The sequence below is a fragment of the Nannospalax galili genome, unplaced genomic scaffold (genome assembly GCF_000622305.1).
Source record: "Nannospalax galili isolate Female #2095 unplaced genomic scaffold, S.galili_v1.0 scaffold23, whole genome shotgun sequence".
NCBI classification, from domain to species: Eukaryota; Metazoa; Chordata; class Mammalia; order Rodentia; family Spalacidae; genus Nannospalax; species Nannospalax galili.
Genome location: NW_008350771.1, coordinates 1503958 through 1528755, shown reverse-complemented (window position 1 = coordinate 1528755; position 24798 = coordinate 1503958). Strand labels below are relative to the sequence as shown.

Sequence of the window (24798 nt, the reverse complement as noted above, 5' to 3'; positions counted from 1 at the left end):
TAGCCTCTAATTCTCAGAGATCTGAGTACCTCTGACTCTTGAGTGCTGAAACTGAAAGTGAGTACCACCACATCATATCTGGAAGTATTTATGTATTTATTTGGAGTTTTTATTTTTTATTGATTTTTTATTTTATTTATTATTTTTATTTTCTTAAATATTTTATTATTTTTATGTGTATGTGTGTATTGCCTACATGTAGGTGAGTGTACCCGTGTTGTGCAATGCCCGAAGAGGATAGAAGAGGCTGTTAGATCCCCTGGAACTGGAGTTACAGGCAGTTGTTAGCTGCCATGTGGGTGCTGGGATTTGAACCCGGGTCTTCTGCAAGAACAACCAATGTTCTTAACTGCTGAGCCATCTCTCCAGCCCTGAGTTTTTTATTTTTTAATCTTTTGGTTTTTTGAGAGTCTCACTATATAGCACTGACTGGCCTAGAACTCATTATGTAGGACAGACTGGTCAGGCCTACCTCTGCCTCCCAGTAATGGGATTAAAGGCATATACCACCATGCCTATTTTTTTTTTTTTTTTTTTTTTTTTGAGACAGGGTCTCACTATGTAGCCTTGGCTAGCCTGGAACTCACTATGTAGACCAACTTAACCTCAAAATCACAGCAATCCTCCAGCCTCAGCCTCCAGAGCACTTGAGGGTAAAGATATGTGGATTAGAAATTATTGCTATTTATTTTATTTAGAGATGGGGTCTCCCTGTAGCTCTGGCTGGCCTGAAACTTGCTATGTAGACCAAGCAAGCTGCAAACTCAGAGATCCGCCTGTCTCTGCCTCCCAAGTGCTGGGTTTAAAAGCCATGTGCCACCACACCCCATATTATTGATATTTATGTGTACAAAGGTTTTGCCTGCATGTATGTAAGTGCACAATGAGCATGCAATGCCCCTGGAGACCAGAAGACCAGAACTGGAGTTAAGGATGGGTGTTAGCCTCCAGAGGGTGCTGGTAACCAAACCCAGGTCCTCTGGAACAGCAGCCAGTGCTCTTAACTGCTGAGCCATTTCTCCTACCCCATGTATTATTTTAAAGTCACAGGTTTTTCTCCTCTATTTCTCTCTATATGTGCTGTAGTTTAAATTTTTTTTACATTTAGGTCTAATATTGGTTAGTATTTAGAAAGATCCTCTCAGCAGCAAGGTGTCTGGGAGGTCACAGCCCTGAGACCTGGAATGAGTGCCACTTAGAGACAGATGGTGGCTTCCACTGGACAGTGGTAGAAAAATGCAAACGGTTTACATGGTGTAGATGTTAAATGTCTGAACCTTCAAAAATTATTTACTTATATTTTATGTGTATGACTGGTTTGCCTGCATTTAAATACACCCGAGTGTGCAATGCCCACGGAGGACAGCAATGCCCGTGGAGGACAGAAGAGGGAGTCTGAAGCTCTGGAACTGGAGTTATAGGTGGCTGTTAGCATCCATGTGGGTGCTGGGAATCGAACCCGGGTCCTCTGCAGGAGCAGTGCTCTTTGTCACCAGCCATCTCTCCAGTCCTCTAAATGTCTGAGCTTAATAGGCTGGAGGTTCCAAGAGTGATTCCTGGGTTTCTTACCTTGACCCAAAACTGAGGGTAACTTGTTTCTAAGGTTTTTTTGCACTTCGAATTGACAGGCAATAGCTTTGGACAGAGAGCAGACGTCGTCTATAAAGCAACATACATGCATCAGCACCTTTCTTGGGCATTGCCTGGAGTCTGTTACAGAACGTGTCCTCCCAAAGCCTAAAGACCTTTGCCTTGCTCAGTACTAGGCAAACTGCCCAAGTCCATTTATAAGCCCGGCACTGGCCGCGAGCGGCGCATGCCCAGACTCGCAGAGTGAGGCCAGGCGCCTCCGAGCCGAGGGCGGGCAGTTCCCGCCATTTTGTCCCGCTTCCCGCGTAGCTGGTCACTAGGCTGGCGACTACAAGTCCCGTGAGCCTCCGCGGCGGCAGTTCCTACCTTCACTGTCCTGCCCGCTCCTCCGCCCCCCCCCCTCCCCTGGGGGCTGAAGGCTCTGGCTGCGGCCGGCGGGCCAGAGGCCAGGTAGGATTTCCGGGGGAAACTGTGGAGGAGGCCGAGGCGGCGGAGGCGGCGGCCACCTGGGTGAGTTCAACAAACTAGGGAAAGTGAGCGGCGCGCGCGCCCGGGCTGCCTTCTGGGCTCCGTGCGGGGGTCGCGGTCCGGGCGGGGAAAGCGGAGCGGGCGGCGGGGGTGTCCGGCCAGGGCGTGGCGGGCCGTGTCCTCCCTCCCCGGCACTCCCCCAGCCTCGGGCGGCCGCCGCGTCCCCGCCTGGGGCTGGGCCCGCGCTCTCCGCCCCCCGGCCTCCGCGGGGCCCTTTTGTCTGCGCCGCTGACCCCTTTGTGCCGTGCGCCCGCGGGGTGCGCAGTCCTGCGCGGACCGCTTCCCGGGATCTGGTTACCGAAACTGGAGCGGTTCAAAGTCCATTTTTCAAAAGCAGCCTCCCAGCGCCCTCGGCATCCTAGCTGAGCTGAGCGGAGGCTCCCGAGCCGTAGTTTCTGCGCAAAGCTCGAGGTTTTTGTCCAACTCCCCAGTGTCAGCCTCTGGCAGCTGGGGATCAGACCTCCAGGATGAGTCTTTAAAAAAAAAAAAAAGCGGGTTCCAGTCCCGGAAACTAGGGAATAATGGAATTTGCCGCGGTACGTGTCGCTGCTGCGATCGGGGAACCAAAGGACCCAAGCTAATTGTTGGTTCTGGGGAGGAATCTGGGAGGAGAGGGATTTCTAGAGCATCCTTCATTGCCTGCAAAAAGACTCTGGTCCTTATTTTGGCCACTCAGCTCTTCGATCCCCCCAAACTGCATCCCTATTAGAAGAAGGATCGGCTTTGTGGAGAAACCTAGACAACCTAGTAGATTCTAGAAAGCAATTTTTAACCAGATGAAAGGAACCCAAGCCCGTTTGGGGAAAGAGTGGTAATATATTATTAGAAACCGCTGAATCGAGTGCATTTGATCAAATTTAGTTAGATAGTGGTAACTTTATGTCCTGTTGGAAGGCCTCAGAAAAACAGACTGATTAGTATTTCTAACTTCTTAAATGAGGACGATTGGGACTCGTATGCGTCAATCAGGGAAAGTTTTTGAAGCTTTACATGTAGGCTCAATTCCCACCTTAAGACACATAGGCAATTAAAGTCCTCTATTATTCTGTCCGGTATTTCATAATGGAAATGACTTACTCTAAGAATCTCAAATTGTGTTAAAAATATTGTTCAGGAATGGGAGGTCCACAACGCAATTCTTAAACTGTTTTTAATCCTAGCTTGTGATGGTAGTCCCTGTAACCCCAACACTCTAAGCTAGGGTTCAAGGCCAGCCAGGGCTACATAGTGAAACCCTGGTCTCAAAAAACCCACTTTTTTAAAAGTTGGGGAAGGGTAGAGGGATGGAGATCATTCAACAGGTAAAAAGTGCTTGTCCCCAAGCCTTAGGACCTGAGTTGGATCCCTGGGACTCATATGCTGAAAGGAAGTAACTGACCCCTGCAACTTGTCCTCTGACCTCCACAGGCACCCCCCCACACACACACATAAATAAATAAAGTAGATATTTTAAAGTGTTGGGGGAGATGGGTATCATGATGCAGGTGTGGAGGTCAGAGAACAACTTTGGGAAATCAGTTTTCAATTATTCCCTACGTGTTTACCTGACCTCTGGGATCACATGTGTGCACCACTGCACCTAGCTCTTAAACTCTTAAGTTTATAACAAACTTATTTTTAATGCTCTTCAGACTCGATAGTCTCTCTCTTTTTACTTAAGCACTTTTCTTTTGGGGGGTTTTTTTTGAGACAGGGTCTCCCTGTAGCCCTAGCTGTCCTAGAACTCACTATGTAGACCGGGCTGGCCTTGAACTCACAGAAATCTGCCTGCCTCTGCCTCCCAAGTGCTGGGACTACAGGCATGCGCCACCACACCCAGCCAGACTCAATAGTCTCTTAATCTTATTTTTTTTTTTTGAAGAGTTGTATACATTGTATAATCCTCACCAATACACATTGTCTTAGTATATTTTCACCACAATTGAAGGAGGTGTTGGTTCTCATTTTACAGTTGGTGCAGCCTTGCCTCTAAAATGGTAAATGACTTCCCCAAAGCTATACATTTAACCCTCAACTGGACTAAATACCAAGTCAAGGCTCTTTCCATTACCTCAGATTTAATATGCTACCAGTTATTTTCCACAAACAGCTTTAATGTGCTGAGATCTGAATATTACGGAAAAATAATGGAAATATTTTCCAGTCAGAACAAACTAATTTGTAAAGAATTGGAGTTCAAAGAACAGTAAAGCCCTTTCCATAAGTCATTCTAAAGATTGGTGCCTTCACTTTTACCTGATACTGTTTGATTACACCGTGTCTAAGCAGAATAGCAATTTTATGGAACCTTGGGGGTAAAAGGGTGGTAAATTACTAAGTTATGATTTTAATGTTTCAATTATTAAAAGATGGTTAAAGGTGGCCAGGCATGGTGGCACACACCTGTAGTCCCAGCACTTAGGAGGCAGAGGCAGGCGGATCTTTGTGAGTTCAAGGCCAGCCTGGTCTATGTAGTGAGTTCCCAGCTGGGGCTACAGGGAGACCCTGTCTCAAAATAACAACAACAACAAAAAGATGGTTTAAAGGTTTATTAAGTATGTAAAGAAGATAGATAAGGCAGCTTTGGCTCCTGAAACCTAACACTGAAAACAGAACTTAAATGCATTTTTTTTTTAGCTAGGTATTAAGACTAAAAAGGCTGCTTTCTTAGATTCTTTAATAAAACTTACAATCAGTTTCAAACCTGTAGCTAAATGTTAGTTTTGTGTTAGTGCATGCCATTAATCTGACATCAGAAATAGCAACCTACTTCAGCTCCCTTACTTAAATTCTTAAGTAAAATTTGTAACATGCCAGTGGAATTGAGTCAATATAATTAGTCTAGGGTTTTTGTTTTCTTTCTTCTTTGTTTCTTTTGAGATAGGGTCTTGCTATGTAGCCCAGGCTAATCTCAAACTGTTTAGCCTTCTCAGTGCTGGATTAAAGGCAATTTGGCTTTTTAAAACTAGTAGATGCCCTCTTTCAATCTCTTTTATTCCTGGATGTGGTAGCCCATGCCTTTAATCTCAGTACTTGGGAGGCAGAGGCAAGGGGATAGAGAGTTCAAGGTCAGCATGGGCTATATAGCAAGACTCTGTTTCAAATAACAGTTTCAAAAAATTGAATTCTTATGAGTTTGATGCCATCCTGGACTACATATGACTACTTATGTAGACCCTTTTCATTGTATTTATCATTAAAGAATGCACTTTTTAAGCTGGGTGTGGTGGCCCATGCCTTTAGTCCCAGCACTTGGGAGGCAGAAGCAAGTGGATCTCTGTGAGTTCCAGGCCAGCCTGGTCTACATAGTAAGTTCCAAGTCAACTGGGGCTTGGAACAGGAAGATCCTGTCTCAAAAAGACCAAAAAAAAGCCAGGTGCGGCTAGAATATGCTTTTTATGTTCTTGTAGTTGTCATAAAGGCAGTTGTGACTGCCACTGAGCTAGTCTTTAGCACAAGATCAGGTCCTAATTGTCATGCTTACTGCCTAGCACACACATCTCTGGGTATTTTGGCTATTTTTTTCTTTTTTAAAAATATTTTATGTATATGAGTGTATTGCCTGCATGTGTGTAAATGTCATGTAATGCCTGTGGAGGTCAGAAGAGAGCATTGGATTCCCTGGAACTGGAGTTATGGATGGTTGTTTGCTGCCATGTGGGTATTAAAAATTGAACCTGAGGGGCTGGAGAGATGGCTCAGGGGTTAAGAACACTGAGTGTTCTTGCAGAAGACCTGGGTTTGAATCCCAGCACCCACATGGCAGCTAACAACTGTCAGTAACTCCAGTTCCAGGAGATCCAACAGCCTCTTCTGTCCTCCATGGGCATTGCATGACACCGGTGCACTTACCTACATGCAGGCAATACACACATACACATAAAATAAAAAATAATAAAATATTTTTAAAAAGAATTGAACATGAGCCCTTTGCAACAGCAGCTAGTGCTCTTAACCATTGAGCCATCTCTCCAGCCCCTTTTTTCTTTTTTAAAGATTTAAAAAAAATTTTATGTGTATGTATGTGTACCTCAGTGTATGCAAGTACTCACAGAGTCCAGAAGAGGGCATCAGATCTGCTGCAACTGGAGTACTGACAGTTGGTCAGTAGTGAATGAATAGTAATAAAAGTGGGTATGGTATGATCAGCTTTATGTTCTGTCAGCACAATGAGGTAAAGGTATATAGCCACCATGTCCAAAAGCTTCATATACCTTTAACCCCAGCGCTTGGGAGGCAGAGACAGTCAGATCTCTGAATTCAAGGCCAGCCTGGTCTACATAGTGAGTTACAGGCCAACCAGTGAGAATCTGTCTTGATGCTGCTAATAATAATAATAATAATAATAATAATAATATAAAACCCAATGTATTACAAAATATAATAATGTATGGAGTGTTAAGTAGAGATATTATAAAGTAGATAGGGACAGGGAACTTAGATGGTTCAGCAGGTAAAAGTGCCAAGCCTGAGTTCAATCTCTGGAACCCTCATACACATGGTAGAAGGAGAAAACCAACTCCTGCAAGTTGTCCTCTGACCACATGCATGCCATAGTTCTTGTTCTCTCTCTCTCTCTCTTTTTCTCCCCCTCCCCCCACACAGTAATAAAGTCTTAAAAATTTAATACGCAGAGACTGAAACATTCTGGGTTTTGTTTTGTTTGGCTATTTGTTTTGAGACTGGAGTCTTGCTCTCTTAGCCCTGATTAGCCTAGAACTCATTGGGTAGATCAGGCTAGCCTCAAACTTGCGGTGAGCCTCCTGAGGTCTCTGCCTCTTGAGTTCTAAGATTAAAGGCCTATCTAGGATTCCTTGATTCAGCCATTCCCCCCTTCTTCCTTTCTTTCAAGATAAGATTTGGCTGGCTTGGAACTTGCTGTGTAGATGAGGCCGGCCTTGAACTCAAGAGATCTATTTGTCCCACAGATATGTGCCACTACACACTACACCTGGCCCAATTCAGTTTTCTTGACTGCATTTTCACACCTGATTACAAGTCATACTTTCCTATTTGTATGTGTCTCTGACAATTTTTGTTTTTTACACACACACACACACACACACACACGTATATGTATGTATGTACTGGGCATATATAATACAATGTGGCAGCCCTGGAGATAAAAATCCCCTCTTTCTAGCTGGGCGTGGTGGCACACGCCTTTAATCCCAGCACTCGGGAGGCAGAGGCAGGCAGATCGATGTGAGTTCAAGGCCAGCCCTAGTCTACATAGTGAGTTCCAGGACAGCTGGGGCTACAGGGAGATAAAAAAAAAAAAAAAAAAAAAAAAAAAAAAATCCCCTCTTTCTATGGGTTTCTTTTTCTTTGGTGACTTTCCTGGACTAAACCTGTAGAGCCTGTATTCTTTGTTATATGTGGCCACTGAATCTCCACTTGGTTGGTTTAGTGATTAACTAATGATTAGACAGAGATTTAAGTGCTGTGAACCAGTAAGTTTTCCAGCTTTTGCTGAGGGCTCTCTGTGTTTGTGTTGGAGTACACTACCTTCCTCATTCTGGCAGGGATTTTACAACTTTGCAGAACTTCAGTGTCAAACAGGTGAGTCATTAGGACCTTCTGAGGCCTGTCTTGGGCAAGTGCCAAACATTGAAGTATATGTGTCCTTCTAGGGTTGCAGAAATGTGTCACAGATTTTCAAGACCTGCGGTACACATTTGTTTTTTAAAGGATTGTCCTCTGTACACCAGGCTAGCTTAGAACTCATGATCTTCCTGCCTCTGCCTCTCAATTTCTAGGATTACAGGTGTGTACCACCACACATGGCCCCATAAGTCATCTTAGTCCTGAATATTGGAAATGTTAAACAGTTGTCACGAGTCATTTTTTAAGAATGCCTTAAAGTTCTTCACATACTACAAGTTAGATCTGGTCAGGTAAAGATGCTACTGAAGTGGAGCTTCTCGAAGTGTAAGTGGTCTCTGTCAGATCAAACAGTGATGGCCTTCAGGGTAGGGCTGTAAGGTACTCACACTTGGTCCCTGCAGTGGCTGCTAGGCTACTTACTGTTTATCATTTTCTAGGTTCTTGGTTTCTAGTGTGATCACAAAGCTGGGAAGTGGGAAAATGGGAGTGGGGAAGTTAAAATGCTGCTGTTCTTACCAAGATTCAGCCATTTTTAATATTATTAAAATTATGGTAGCATAAAACTCTGTTTTGACTATATAGTTCACTGGTCATTAAGAACAATCACATTGAAGTAATCTGCTATCTTCAGAACTTTTTCTTCTTCCCAAATTAAAACTCCCATTAAACAAAACTCCGGTATTCACTCCTGTTATCTTCAGGCAGTCACCATCTCCCCCACCCCCACTTTAAAAAATATTTATTTTTTATTTTATGTGTATGAATGTATTGCCTGCATGTATGTAAATGCACCTGTGTCATGTAATGCCCACGGAGGTCCAAAGAGAATGTGAGATTCCCTTGGAACTGGACAGTTGTTAGCTGCCATGTGAGTGCTGGGAACAAAAGTTAGGTCCTCTGCAAGAGCAGCCAGTGCTCTTAACCATTGAGCCATCTCTCCAACCCCCCACTTTAAAAAAATTATTTCTATTTATGTGTGTGTGTGTGTGTGTGTGTGCCACCTGTGCATGTGACACCCTTGGAGTCCAGAAGAGGGCATCAAATTCCCCCAGAGCTAGAATTACAGACTATTGTGAGTTACCTGATATTAGTGCTGAGAACCAAACTCATACAAGAGCAGCAGGTGTTCTTGATCACTGGGTTATCTCCAGGGTTCCTCTTGATCCCCCCCCATTTTTTTTAAAGAGAGACCTTTGAACCTGCCATGTAACACAGGCTGGGTTGGAACTCCTTCATCTGAATTTGACTACAATTATTTCATGTAAGCAGAACAATAAAATATTTGTCCTTTTATAGCTAGCTTATTTACCATTATCCATGCTGTAACATACATCATAATTTTACTACTTTTTATGGCTCTATAGGACTCTACTATACATGTGTACCTTTTTTTTTTTTTTAAAGAAAGTCTCAGTATATAGTCCAGCCCACACTAGCCTTAAACTCATCTTGCTGAGTACTAGGATTATAGGCATGTTCTACCACACAAGGCTTGTTTTGTTTTCTGAAATAAGAGTTCACTATATAGTCTAGGCTGGGCTTAAATTTATGGTCCTCTTACCTTGGGCTCCCAAATACTGGCATTGTAGGTGCATCATCTCACCTAGCTTGTACCACGTGTTGATCACCCATTCACACATTAGTGGATACTTGGTCTGTTTATACGTTTGGCTGTTGACAATAATGCTGCCATGACTACTGCTTTGCATATGTTTGTTTCAGTCCCTGTTTCCACATCTTTCTTTTTTTTAATTAATTTATATGTATGAGTGTTTTGCCTGCATGTGTATAAGTGCACCCATGTCCTGAAGTGTCCACGGAGGCTAGAAGAGAGCGTTGAATCCCCTGGAACTAGAGTGATGGTGGACAATGGTTAGCCACCATGAGGGTGCTGGGAATTAAACCCAGGTACTCTAGAAGGGCAGAATTACGGAATTCTTAGCTCATATGGTAATTCTGTTTTTCTTTCTTTTCTTTTTTTGGGGGGGAATGGGGAATTTTGGTTTGAAGCATAGTCTTGCTATGTAACCCTGGGTAGCCTATAGACTAGGCTAACCTTGAACCTGGGGTGATCCTCCTGTCTCTGTCTCCTGAGTGCTGGAGTTACAGATATGCCCTGTAATTCCAGATGTGTCCTGTAATTCCCAGTTTATTTGCTGCTGAGGCTCAACCCAGACATTTGTGCATGCTAGACAAGCACTCTACCAGTTGAGCTACACCCTCAGCCCCATGTTGTATTCTTAAGCACTTGATGGTCAATAGTTTTCTTTTTTAAATTTTTATTTATTGATTTTTATGTGTTTTGCCTGCATGTATGTAAGTGTACCACCTGTGTGCAGAGCTCATGGAGGCCAGAAGATCCACTGGAACTGGAATTATGATGGTTGTTAGCCACCATGTGGGTGCTGGGAGCTGAACCCAGGTCTTCTACAAGAGCAACCAGTGCTCTTAACCACTGAACAGTCTCTCCAGCTCCTCAATATCTTTCTTGATAAATGGCATTTCAAATTTCCTGCCCATTTTTCTTTACTTTTTTTTTGTGTGTGGGGTGGAGGGCTGTTGCTTATTTGTGACAGAGTCGCATATAGAATAGGCTGGCCTAGAACTTGTAGCAATTCTTCCTCAGCCTCCCAAGTGTGGAATTATAGACATATGCCACCATGCCTGGCTCCGTTTTTCATTTTAAAAGTTTTTGTGGGGCTGGAAAGATGGTTCAGTAGTTAAGAGCTCTAGCTGTTCTTCTAGAGGACTCTGGTTCAGTTCCCAGCAAGATGCGATGGCTAACAACCACCTGTAACTCCAGTTCCAAGGGATCCGATGACCTTTTCTGGCCTGTGTGGGCATTGCACACACACAGTACTCTTACATGCAGGCAGAACATTCATACATTTAATTTTTTTTTTCTTTTTTGGTCTTTTTGAGACAGGGTCTCCTTGTAGCCCCAGCTGTCTCTGCCTGGCTACATTTAATTTTTTTTTTTTAGTTAATTTTTTGTGCCAGGAGTAGTGGTTCATGTCTTTAATCCCAGATCTCTTGAGTTTGAGGCTAGGGCTGTGTAGTGAGACTGTGTCTCAAAAATTCTTTTGAAACATTTTTCTTTCGTTTTATCTTTACATTTAACTGCTCAAAACTTAACTTTTACTGAATATCTTCTAGTATCTAAAAAGAATTACACTTTTCCTGTGTAATATCAGTCTCCTCCCTGAAAGATACCCTGCGTAGCTTTTCTCGGGTATTCAAAAGAGTTTGTTTTTGTGTTACATAAAAGTGCCCTTTTCCTTGTGTTCCATTGAGTGAAAGATGGAGCTTAAACTTACTTGAGGAAACTGAGACTAATATATTTTAAAATTGAAAATTAGGGACTGGAGAGATGGCTCAGTGTTTTGAGCACTGATCTTGTAGAGGACCCAGGTTCGGTTCCTAGGACCCACATGGAAGCTAGTATCCATCCTTAACTCTAATTCCATGGGATCTCGTGCCTTCTTCTGATCTCTATGAGTACCAGGCATGCACGTGGTTCACTTACATGTAAGCAAAACACTTATCCACAAAAGATTTAGATACTGCATGATATTTTAGTTTGTTAAATATTTATATCCTGTACCTTGCTTCAGTTGATGATGTTATTTATTTACTTATTTATGTATATGATGCATGTGTGAGTGCTAGTGCACACATGCCACGGAGCGTGTGTGGAGGTTAAAGAACAGCTTTCGTGAGTCAGTTCTTCTGCCTTGAGGCAGGCAGGGTCTCTCTCGTTTCCATCATGCTGCCTGCTCCAGGCTAGCTGTCCAGAAGCTTCCAGTGATTCTCCCGTTTCCAACGCCTATTTGACCTTAGGATTGCTGGTATTACAGGAGCACATCACTATATCTGGCTTTTTACATGGGTTCTGGGGATTGAACTCAGGAGTCAGGCTTGTGCAGTAAGTGCCTTCATCTGCTGTACTGTCTCATCAGCCGTCAATTGTTGTTTTCATTAGTTATACATTTCAATAATGTTTAAACTATAAGTGTTAGTGAATTAGACACATGGTTTGTTTTTTTGTTTTGTTTTGTTTTGGTTTTTTTTTTTTTGTCTTTTTGAGACAGGGTCTCCCTGTAGCCCCAGCTGTCCTGGAACTCGCTGTGTAGACCGGGCTGGGCTCAAACTCACAGAGATCCACCTGCCCCTGCCTCCCGAGTGCTGGGACTACAGGCATTGGCCACCTGGCTCAACACATGTTTTTTTTAAAACATGCAAAGTGATAAGTTTCACATTTTCAGTATCTCATTATGCTTTTTCTCTTTTTTAGAAACTATACCATCTTTCCTAAACTGGTTAAAAGTGGCATGGAAGATCCATTTGGTGAGTATCACCTGCATTTTTAAAAATTACATGTTTGTGCTTTGTCTTTCCTCTGTTAAAGCTTTGAGGATGAATTATTTTCTTCATGCTCATATTCTGTTCTAGAAAAGTTGCCCTCAGCATTGATTACACTCTGAAATAAAACTGAGGATTGTAGCAGATTTTGTGTGACTAATATCTTTTGACACTTGCTATTTTATAAATTAGACCTAAGAAATTTAAAAAACATTAGTTTGTTTAAAAATAACCTTAATAGCTGGGCATAGTGGTGCACACTTTTAATCCTAGCACATGAGAGGCAGAGGCAGGCAGATATCTATGGGTCCAAGGCTAGCCTATTCTACATAGTGAGTTCCAGGCCAGCCAGGTCTACATAGAAAAACCCTATTTCAAAAAATAAAACAAGGCTGGGTATGGTGGCTGTGCTGGATAGCTTTAGTGTCAACTTGACACACCTGGGTTAAGGGAGCCTCAACTGGGGAATTGCCTTCATTGGACTGGCCTGTGGCCATGTCCATGGGGCATCTTCTTGATTGTTGAGTGATGTGGGAGGGTCCAGGCCACTGTGGGTGGTGCCACCCCTGGGCAGGTGGGCCTGTGTTGCCTAAGAATGCAGGCTGAGCAGGAGCCAGGGGAGCAAGTCAGAGGCAGGCTGATTTCTGTGAGATCAAGGTCAGCCTAGTCTACACAGTGAGTTCCAGGCCAGCTGGGGCTGCAGGGGAGACCCTGTCTTAAAAACAAAACAAAAAAAACCCACCTGCACCCCACCCCACCTTCCCACTGGCCAGCCAGTTTATCCAGTTGATGAGCTCAGGTGCTCGCCTTTAATCCTAGCACATGGGAGGCAGAGTCAGGCAGATCTATGAGATTAAAACCAGCCTGATCTACATAGCCAGATCCAGGCCACCTAGGGCTACGGGGGGATACTGACTTAAAAAAATTTTTTTTAATAATAATAAGGTTTGGGGCATGGTGGCACACGCCTTTAATCCCAGCACTCGGGAGGCAGAAGCAGGTGGATCTCTGTGAGTTCAAGGCCAGCCTGGTCTACATAGTGAGTTCCAGGACAGCTGGAGCTACAGGGAGACCCTGTCTCAAAAAGACCAAAAAAAAAAAAAAATAATAATAATAATAAGATAGTGATTGAGGCAGACATTCATGTGGACCACTTGCTTCCACATACATGCACATACACGGGCACATGCACACACACAAACATGGACTCACACCTACACTAAACACATGCACACACCAAAATTTATATAGGTAAACCAACAAAATACCCAAAACAATAGTATTGTTTTACATTTTTTTCCAAAAAAATGTTGTGAGACTTATGATTGGTTTTAATAGAAGACAAATGAATTTACATTGATTCTACAGTCAATTTCTTTTTAAAAAAAAATTTTTTTTTATGTGTATGAGTATATTGCCTCTATGCTTGTCAAGTGCTCCTGTGTCCTGCAGTACCCTCGGGGGTCAGAAGAGGGAGTCAGATCCCCTCGGAACTGGAGTTTGCGACGGTTGTTAGCCACCATGTGAGTGCTGTGAACCAAACCCAGGTCCTCTGCAAGAGCAGTCAGTGCTTTTAACCTCTGAACCATCTTCCCAGGCCCCACAATCAGTTTTTTTTTTTTTTTTTTTTTTTTTTTTTTTTTTATCTTTCTGAGACTGGGTCTCCCTGTAGCCCCAGCTGGTCTGGAACTTGGTATATAAACCAGGCTGACTTTGAAAGCTGCCTGCCTCTGCCTCCCACGAGTGCAGGGACTAAAGGCATGCGCTACCTTGCCCAGCTCATTTTCTTATATTATGATATACCATGTAGGTTCTAGAAAATGAGTTGTGCAGTTGGTAGATATAAAGAGTAGAAAGTAAATGGCATTCATATTATCAGAAAATTGTTCTTGCATTGCAGACCTGCTGCTTTAAAATGTTAGCCACATAAAGCCAAGAATCCACTGGCAGATTAAAATGAGAAGTTGAACATTTTTGAGCTGGGTTTATAGATCAGTGTTAGAGCACTTGCATAACTTGTGTGAGGCTCCATGCCCAGCATTTTAAAGAGACAGAAAGGGAGAAGGAGTGCGAGCATGGAGATCTGCAGTGCTTTTGATTTCATACTGGAATGGTGGCACGTGCTTCTTGTAATCCCAGTACTTGAGAGGGAGAAGTAGGTAAGGTGTAGGCATTCAAGGCCATTCCACGGTAGGCCTGATGTGGTGACACACACCTTTAGTCCCAGCACTTGGAAGGCAGAGGCAGGTGGATCTCTGTGGGATCGAGGCCAGCCTGGTCTACATAGTGAGTTCCAAGCCAGCTAGGGCTACAGGGGGAACCTGTCTCCCAAAGACCAAAAAAAAAAAAAAAACCCAAAAAAAAAAAAAAAACCCAAAAAAAAAAAAAAAAAAAAAAAAAAAAAAAAACCCAAAAAACAAACAGAAAAACCAGCACAGGCCAGGATACATACCAAAAACCTGCCTCAAAAATTAAAATAAGGAAGTAATCGGATAGTTTGGAGTTTTCCTTGTTTCTTGAGCGAGCTTAGAGGAGGCATTTGATTAAAGCAGTGTCCGAGTCTGCTGCTTTGTTTGTTTTCAAGCTTTCTTTATTATGTGTATGTGTGTATGCCTGTGCCTAAGAGTTTACTTGTATCGCAGCATCTGATCCTTTTGGAACTGGAATTATAGGCAGTTGTTAGCTGCCTAATCTGAGTGCTGGGAACTGAACCCGAGTCCTGCCAGAACAGTAAACACTCTTAACCACTGACCCATCTCTCCAGCCCCATTGTCTGCCTCTTTTTCAAATGGAAAAGGCCTAAATCACCACGCTCCCATTGTATTTACAGCACTGGATATCAAACCCAGGATCTTGAACATGCTAGGCAAGCACCACAAGCCACATCCATTGCCACAGACTTGAGTCTTGACCACAGGGTATCTCGTTATATATGCAAATAGGTCAAGATGTCTATGACTAAGCTCTATTCCTAGTCTTTAGGAAGTATATTGGAGACTTCTGTTTAAAATCTTGCAAGATCAGCATTCTTTTTATCTTAATGCTTCTAGATGTCTGTATTAGTACACTGGGGACTTTTTTATACTCTGAGGGACAGTTCACAGAGTTGACTTGAGATCTTTAGTTTGAACACTAGAGGGCAGTCAGCACCTTGTAAATAAATTTTTAGTTCTGTTAAGTTATTCTTAGGATTATTTATGAGAATTGGTAGATTGAATTTATTTTAGTAACATGGTGACAGATTTTTGTTTGTGTTTTTTTAATTTCTGTTTTTAAGATTTTATCTATTTTTATTTTATTTGTATGCTGTTTTGCTTGCATGTATGAAAGTGTACTACATTCATGCCTAGTACTCAGGGAGGCCAAAAGAGGGTACTGGATTTTCCCTGGAGTTACTAATTAAATTTATTATTAAACTGAGTTTAACTGAGAATTTTTTTGTTTAGGGGACAGGACCTTACCCTGAAGGCTAGGCTGGCTCTAAACTAATGACCCTTCTGCCGTGCCTCCCAAGTGTGTGCTTCCACAGTGTTGGAGTTTGAATTCAAGGCTTCATGCTGGGACTCTACCAGCTGAGCTATATGCCCAGCCCTAGAACTTTGTTATAGTGAAGATAGCTGTTTTTGTTTTTTGAGACAGGGTCTCCTTGTAGCCCCAGCTGGCCTGAAACTCATTGTATAGACCAGGCTGGCCTTGAGATCCTCCTGCCTCTGCTTCCTGAGGCCACCACTACCAGCATACATTTTTTTTCCCTTTTTCTTTTTTTTGAAACAGGGTTTCTCTTTGTGACCCAGGTGAGCCTCCACTCTCCATTGTTCCTGTGTCTCTTTAGTACTTGATTATGAGCATGTTCCACCACAGCAGGCTAAGACAGCTAATAATAATGTAGATAAATTGAGAAAGGATTATTCATAGTGTTCTGAAATTAAAAACAGAGGATCATACCCAGAGTTTCATAGATACCAGGCAAGCATTCTACCACTGAGCTACCCTAGGTCCTATTGAGAGATTTTTGCTATCAAATTCCATTGGGAAAGACCATCTAAGGCTTCTATTCTAGTTCTTTTCCTACATAGTCACTTAATATTTCATTATATGGTATTTTAAAATCTTGCTATTAGTTCGACCATTTGTCTTTGATGAAAGTTAAAAAAAGAAAAAGAGATGTCTCAGCAGTTAAGAGCACTTGCTGTTCTTGCTGAGGACCCATGTTTGGTTCCCAGCACCCACATGGTGGCTCACAACCATCGGTAACTCCAGTTCCAAGGGGGGTCTGGTGTCCTCTTCTGATTTCCACAGTACTTCATGTATGTGGTAGCTGGCACATGCCTTTAGTCCCAGCACTGGGAGGCAGAGGCAGGTGGATCTCTGTGATCCAGCCTGGTCTACATAGTGAATTCCAGGCCAGCCCCCACTACAGGGAGACCCTGTCTCAAAAAGACAGACAGACAGACAGATATTTAAAGACATGTACAAAAGGTTCATAATTATTTAAAACTAACACTTCTCAGTAGTAGTATCATGTATGTGTGTATGTGTGCAAGTGTTTGGGTGTGCCCCTGCCATGGAGTGTGAATGGAAGTTAGAGGGCAGCTTTTGGGAATCTCTTCTCTCCTTCCACCATAGGTTCTGGGATCAGACTCTGGTAGTGCTTTTACTTGCTAAGCCATCTCGCCAACCCAAAACTAACAGTTCTAAAAAAAAATTTTGTTTGACAGTTTCATACATTTGTGTAATGCATTTTAGTCATTTTCACACACCCCCAAAACTAATACTTCTTATGACTTCATAAGGACATTCTTCAGGTAAATTCACCATTGTTTTGCACTACCAGTGCTAGTGCAAACACAATGAAAAAGGCAAATGTGAAGTCAGGCCTGGTGGCTCGTGCTTTAGAGGATCCCAGCGCTCCAGAGGCTGCAGGTGGATAGATTGCTATGAACTTAGTGAGTTCCCAGATAGTTTGGAATAGAGTGAGATCCCACCACAAATATGGTCATGCACTGCATAAAGATGTCTAAGCTGGCAAAAGACCGCATATACAAGGTCCCTTAAGACCTAGTGACATGTAGCATCTCAGTTTGTATAAGTACATCATCCTATCATGTTTGTTCAATGAAGAAGTTACCTAATGTGTATCTCAAAACCTATCCTGTCATTAAACGATATGATTTAAAAATAGATGATTTTCCTTATTTTAGTCCTCTCCCTTTCATCTCTTTTCAAAAGGACTCTGAGCTTATAAAATGAAAGTTCTGTTTGCTAACTTGTATTGGTATACAGTTAAAAAAAACGAAGAAATGCTTATACCACACAGAAGTGCTAGGTAAAAATAAGTGATGTGCATGCTGTTTGTGTTACTGTGATGCCTCACATCTCTCTCCTTTTAAAAAATGACTGATTCCACTATTTGTGGATTAACCCCTAGTCTCCCCACAGAATATCAGTGTTGAAAAGGTATTGAAATTGGAATATATCTGTTATGAAAAAGTGCTGGCTTAAGAGCTGGGAATGTGGCTCAGTTGGTAGAGTGTTTGCTTAGCATGCATGAAGCCTTGGGTTCAATCCTCAGCACCACATAAACTGGGTATGGTGGTACGTGCCTTTAATCCCAGTGCTTGGGAGATAGAGGCAGGAGAGTCAGGATTCCAGGGTCATCCTCAGCTATATACCTAATTTAAAGCCAGCCTGGGATATATGAGACCACCATCCCCCCCATCCCTCCCAAAATGCTGAATTGTGACTTTTAAAGATTTGTGAGGGAGAATATCTGTTACTAATTGCCTTCCCCAAATGTTTTAAACTACCTCATTTCATTAAGTCTCTATATACCCTTCCTATACAGATAAGAACACAATTTATAGTGAAATTATTAATGAAGTACAGTTTACTGGTATGAATTCTGAACCTAAAACTGATTCCAAAGGCCTTTTTGAGACAGGATCTCCCTGTAGCCCCAACTGGCCTGGAACTAGCTATGTAGACAGGCTGGCCTTGAAATCACAGAGATCCACCTGCCTCTGCCTTCCAAGTGCTGGTATTAAAGGTGTGTGCCACTATGGCAGGCTGCAAAGGCTTTATTCTTACAGATGTTATAGAAATAGTCTAATAAGATACTATCTATCTATCCTTATTAGAATTGTAACATTTAGGAAATATATGAACTCATTTGCTAGTCTAGTAAACAATTTCATAAACAAATAAGCTTAATTTTATTTCTTTAGTGTGGAAGACAATAGACTGAGGTTCTTAGAGAGTAGACTGGTAGACTGGGGCATGTATACTCTACAGACGAAGAGTGGATAATGGCCAAAAAGACTATTGTGTGGAAATCTATAAGTAACCATTAAGTGGCAAAGTCATGGTTTTTTTCCTAGCTGGCCAGGAATGTTTATTGAGCAGCCATGCTTCTAACTAGAACATTTCACTTCAGACCATATGGGAAAAAAAAATGTGTGATGCTGTCTTGTTAACATTGGAAGCCAAAAGTGTGTCAATAACACAGCCGTTCCCTCCCATTAACAGTGAAGGAGAAAATATGAACTTTAATTAGTTTGAAATCCTTAGGGTGTAGGAGATAAATTCCTCTGCGATTACTAAGACCAAAAGTGATGTTAGTTCCATTTTCCTCCTGTAGTGTTACTTTGTTGTTGTTTGGATTGGTTTGACACAAGGTAGCTCATAGCCTCCCAAATGTAGGGATTGTAGTTTTGAGGAGAAAATTTTTTCTTGGTCTTTTCAAGACAGCTTCTCCCTGTAGCCCCAGCTGACCTGGAACTTGCTATGGAGACCAGGCTGACCTTTAACTCACAGTGGTCTACCTGCCTCTCCCTCCCAAGTGCTGGGATTAAAGGCATTAAAGGCTACACATTAAAGGCATGTGCCACCAAACCCACCAGAATTTTTATTTATTTTTATTTTTATTTTTTGGTCTTTTTGAGACAGGGTCTCCCTGTAGCCCCAGCTGTCCTGGAACTCACTATGTAGACCAGGCTGGCTGGTCTACACCTGGCTATAAAAATAAAATCTTTTTTGAAAAGTAAAAATTCAGCCGGGTGTGGTGGCGCACGGCTTTAATCCCAGCACTTGGGAGGCAGAGACAGGCAGATCTCTGTGAGTTCAAGGCCAGCCTGGTTTACATAATGAGTTCCAGGACAGCTGGGGCTACAGGGAGACCCTGTCTCAAAAAGACCAAAAAAAATTTTTTTTATTTTATTTTATGAGTGTATTGCCTGCATGTATGTGAGTGTACCCGTGTCGTGCAATGCCGCGGAGGTCAGAAAAGGGCTTCAGATTCCCCTGGAACTGGAGTTAAGAACGGTTCATAGCCGCCATGTGTGTGCTGGAAATCGAACCCGAGTCCTCTGCAAGAGCAGTAAGTGCTCTTACCCGCTGAGCCATCTCTCCAGCCCCCAGAATTTTTACTTTTAAAAAATATACAAGCTGGGCATGGTGGCGCATGCCTGTAGTCCCAGCACTTGGGAGGCAGAGGGAGGCAGATCTCTGTGAGTTCAAGTCCAGCCTGGTCTACATAATGAGTTCCAGGCCAGCTGGGGCAGCAGGGAGACCCTGTCTCAAAAAGACCGAAAAAAGAAAAAAAGAAAAAAGAATATACAGCCTGGGGGCTGAAGAAATGGCTCAGCAGTTAAGAGCATTGGCTGCTCTTTGTAGAGGACCTGGGCTCTGTTTCTAGCAACTACATGGCAGCTAACAACTGTCTGTAACTCCAGTTCCAGGAGATCTGATGTCCTCTTCTGGCCTCTGCAGGCATTGCACACATGAGTGTACTTGCATACATGCACCTAAAACACCCATACACATAAAATAAAAATAAGTAAAAAATTTCTGGGGCTGGAGAGATGACTCAGTGGTTAAGAGCACTGACTGCTCTTGCAGAGGACCTGGGTTCGATTCCCAGCACCCACATGGCAGCTACAAACCATCCTTAACTCCAGTTCCAGGGGAATCCAAAGCTCTCTTCTGACCTCTGCGGCATTGCATGACATGGGTACATTCACATATATGCAAGCAATACGCTACACATAAAATAAACATAATAAATTATTTTTTAAAAATTTCTAAAAGAGCCGGGCATGGTGGCGCACACCTGTAGTCCCAGCACTTGGGAGGCAGAGGCAGGCTGATCTCTGTGCGTTCAAGGCCAGCCTGGTCTACATAGTGAGTTCCAGGACAGCTGGGGCTACAAGGAGACCCTGCTTCAAAAAGACCAAAAAAAAAAAAGGCTAGGTCAGGTGGTGTCCACCTGCAGTATTAGCACCTAGGAGGCAGAGGTAGAGGGGTCACTTGAGCCTAGGAGTTTTTGTCTTCTTTGAAGCAGGGTCTCTCTGTAGCCCCAGCTGTCCTGGAACTCACTATGTAGACCAGGCTGGCCTTGAACTCACAGAGATCCACCCGCCTCTGCCTCCCAAGTGCTGGGACTACAGGCATGCGCCACCAAGCCCGGCTCAAGATAACTTTTAAGCACATAGAATATATATACCTAGGGGCTGAAGAGATGGCTCAGTGGTCAAGAACAATGACTATTCTTGCAGAAGACCTGGGTTTGAATCCCAGCACTCGCATGGCAGCTAACAACTGTCTGTAACTCCAGTTACATTCTCTTCTGTCCTCCACGGGCATTGCACGACATGGGTGCACTTACCCACATGCAGGCAATACACGCATACACATACAATTTAAAAAATATATGTATATACACCTAATGCAGACTAAGACACAAGGTTCAAGAAAGTCATCTTTGAAGAAGTGTCATGTAAACTGGCAGTTGAAAGAATAGGAGTTAGCCAGATCAAGTAGGAAAAGGCAGAGGTCAGGGATGCCTAAGAGAGTCGGACCCTGGAGAACACAGTTGATTCAGTAGCTCCAAATGCTTCAGTAGGATTGAAGGTGAGACTCGATGCATGAGAATAGTGACAATAGCCACTAGGTCAATGTTGAAGGAGAGCACCATTAAATTTATAGTTTTCGGGATGTTTTGGTTTTTTATTTGTTTGTTTTACTTTAGAGACAAAATCTCCCTATTGTAATCCCAGGACATGGATGCTGAAACAGGAGGATTGAGACTCTTATCTGAAAAGAAAAAGAAAAGAAAAAAAAAAAATAGATCATAGATAGAACTTAGCCTGATCTAGCAAGGTATTTCCTAGTGTGGACAAGGCCATGAATTTGATCTCCAGATCCAAAAAGAAAAAAATTGGTTGCAGCCAGGCATTATGGCACACATACTTTTGACCCAAAAGAATTACTTTGGGGCTGGGGATGTGGCCCAGTTGGTTGAGTACTCACCTAGCACACCTGAAGCCTTTGGATCTGTGCCCAGCACTGTACAAGCTGGGCGTGGCAAAGGTCAGTCTGAGCTACTTAGTGAGTTTAAGGACAGCCTGGGATATATGAGACCCTGTTTCAAAAGAAAAGAAAATTACTTTAGCCCATTATCTTTTTACTCTTTTTATCTCACTTCAAATCAACACAACAAATTGGTTTTTAGCTTGTATTAATTACTTTTCTGTTGCTCTGACTAAATAACAAGAAGCACCTTAAGGGAGGAAGAATTTATTTTTGCTCAGTTTGTGTAGACAGTCCATCTGAGTGGGGAGAAGGCCCGGTGACAGGAGTGTGAGGTGCTACACCGTGTCCTCTGCTGGAAGCAAAGGAGGACAAGTGCTGTTGCCCTGCTTGCTTCCTACATTTTTTTTTTTTTTTTTTTTTTAATAAACAGGGCTCATTATATATCCCTGAAGGGCCTGGAACTCAGTATATAGACCAGGACAGAGATCTTCAGTAAAGTGTGAGGTGGGTTTCCATGGTGATTCTCAATCTAGTCAAGTTCACAGTGAAGATTAGTCATTCATGGGGCTTTTCCTTAGATTTTAGGTAGGTAGCTCCCTAAAGGCTCTTGATGCATAAGCTCAAGACTAGTGAGTATGAGTATAATGGCTAATTAGATCTTGGTTATTTTGGTTTTTGATACAGGGTCTCACTCTGTAGCTTAGGCCGGCCTCAACCTCAGGACAATCCTCAGGCCTTGGCCTCCCAAGTGCTAGGATTTACAGGTGTAAGTAACCACCCCTGGCTGGATCATGTTTAACTTAGGACATCTTCACAAAATAAATGTTTTTTTAGGTTAAAATGACAGTCACCAGATTTGTTTCTTAGAAAGTTTTGTTTAGCTGTGGCACATGTTTATCAGCAGTACTAAAAGAAGCTTTACAGAAAAGTCAAAATAGGATTACACTAGTTGCTATGACACAGACAGGGAAGCAATGGTACACATTGTCCTTGTTGTCTTCTGATCTCACTAGGTTGTTTTCCTAAGGCCTGAATACATTTAACTCTTGGGTTTTTTTGTTGTTGTTGTTTTTTAAGATAAGGGCTCCCTGTAGCCACAGCTGACCTGAAACTTGCTATGGAGACGAGGCTAGCCTCTATCTCACAGAGATCTGCCCACCTTTGCCTCCCCAGTGATGGGACCAAAGGCATGTGCCACCATGCCAGACCTAACTCTTATTTTTAAAATGAAATTTCAAAGCAGGGACTGGAGAGATGGCTCTGGTTAGGAGCACTTGCAGCACTTGCAGAGGACCTAGGTTCAGTCCCCAGCAGCCACATCTACATCTGACAGTTCACATCCGCCTGTAATTCCAGTTGCAGGGGATCCAACACCCTCCTCTGATCTCCTCAGGCACCCCCACATGGCACACAGAGACAGACATACGTACACATAGATAAAAATTAAATTAGGGGCTAAAGAGATGGGCTGGAGAGATGATTCAGTACTGGCTGCTCTTGCAGAGGACCCAGGTCTGATTCCCAACACCCACATGGTGGCTAACAACTGCTGGTAACTCCAGTTCCAAGGAATCTGATGCCCTCTGCTGACCTCTGAGGATATTGCACGACATGGGTGCACCTACCTGCATGCAGGCAATACACTTATTTGTAAAATAAAAATAATAAAATATTTTTAAAATTAAATTAATAGCAAAGGTATGTGTGATACAAAACAAAATTCTGTTTGATTTTTAAAGTTCTGCACAAAAAAATTTTTAATTGTATACAAACTCTTTTCCCCCGATACTTTCTGTGATTCTAAAACATTGAGCATTTTGAAGGAAAGGAATGGTATAAAGGAGAGGAATATTTCCTATTTGGAAAACAAGCTAAGTGCATTTGAATTACTAGCTGGAGCAAGTTTGATAGAAACAGCATTTATATAGTTAGTCATCCTTAGTTCTTTGGCAGGAATTACTATTGACTTGTCTGTCACCAGGTGTTCATTACTCAGACTTTTTATTTAGGAGAGGATGAAGGCTACAGTCTTCTATATATGAACCAGAAAGAAATGTTCCTTAACATTATGACTTGTGAGAAATTTCCAAATAACTTTTTCAGGTGTTATAGCTAATAAGTTATTGTATTCCCATGGACACAGGACTGCGGGTTGATACTATTTAAATTTTTCTCCTTTACATAAAATTTGAGAGCCAGCTGAGTTACAGAGTTATGAAAGAGAAGGAAGGCTAAGCAGCAGGAAGTAGTCATCTCTTTGAGTCACCAGCAGTGACTGCCACTTTACTAGGAAACATTCAGCACATTTCAAAACCTGAAGTGGGCCCTCCTTGATTTCTGTCTGGCTAGTTTCTATACATTATTGGTACTTCTTGGTTCCTTAGTAGAGGTCAGCTGGGGCTTTCATGTGACTTTTTTTTTTTTTTAAGTGTATGCATGTATTGCCTGCATGTAGGTAAGTGCACCCGTGTCGTACAATGCCCATGGAGGACAGAAGAGGCTGTTGGATCCCTTGGGACTGGAATTACAGACAGTTGTTAGCTGCCATGTGGGTGCTGGGATTTGAACCCGGGTCTTCTGCAAGAACAGCCAGTGTTCTTAACGCCATCTCTCCAGCCCCAACTTTCATGTGATTTTATAAAGCCCTTTTTTCTTTAAGACTAAGATTTCTTATTTCTATTTTATATTGAAAAGAAAACACCTGTAAGCCAGGCATGGTGACACACACACCTTTAATCTCAACACTCAGGAGGCACAAGCAGGTGGATCTCTGTGAGTTCCAGGCCAGCCTGGTCTACATAGCAAGTTCCATGCCAGGAGGGAATACAGAAAGACCCTGTTTCAAAAACAAAAACATACAAACAAAAAACAGACTGAAAGAAACAAAACCAAGGCGACTGGGATCACTGGAATACACCAAATACTGTTTTCTTTTTGAGGCAGGCTCACTGGATGCAAGAAACAAAACTGCATCCTAGTATACATCAAATTCTCTTAATTCTTTCTCCCTTTGTTCCCATGTCTAGAAAGCAGCATGGTTTACCAATAAACAAAAGCAGACATGCTTTCCGACTTACTGACTTAGTGACTGCACACAATATACAAGTCTCAGTCCTCATGCCTGTAAAATGGGAGTAAATTACTCATAGAGTTGTGAGGATTAAGCTAAGAGAAATACCTGAAGACTGATGACAGCTGAGGATACTTAATACGTTTTGGCTCCCTCTCTCCATTTAATTTTTTTGTATAAATAATCATTATCTCCCAAAAGATTTAAATTGAAACACAATAGTTCATTATGAAAAACTGGGAAGGTTAGTAATCTTTTTATGTCAAAATAACCATTTATTTCTTCTGCCCTCAAAAAATGGCAGGCAAAGGGCTGGAGAGATGGTTTAGCCGTTAAGAACACTGGCTGCTCTT

General features: G+C 42.6%; 1 protein-coding gene across 1 annotated transcript in view; it reads left to right on the top strand.

The window, feature by feature from the left end:
* The first annotated feature begins 1962 nt into the window (after nucleotides 1–1962).
* Nucleotides 1963–24798, top strand: part of Phactr4 (phosphatase and actin regulator 4) — a 75434-nt gene continuing 52598 nt past the window's right edge. Inside the window, exons 1-2 of the mRNA XM_008847954.3 lie at nucleotides 1963–2100; nucleotides 11999–12051. Of these exons, the coding sequence (XP_008846176.1) occupies nucleotides 12036–12051 (16 nt within the window). The 5' untranslated portion in view covers nucleotides 1963–2100; nucleotides 11999–12035. The remainder of the gene's footprint in view (nucleotides 2101–11998; nucleotides 12052–24798) is intronic.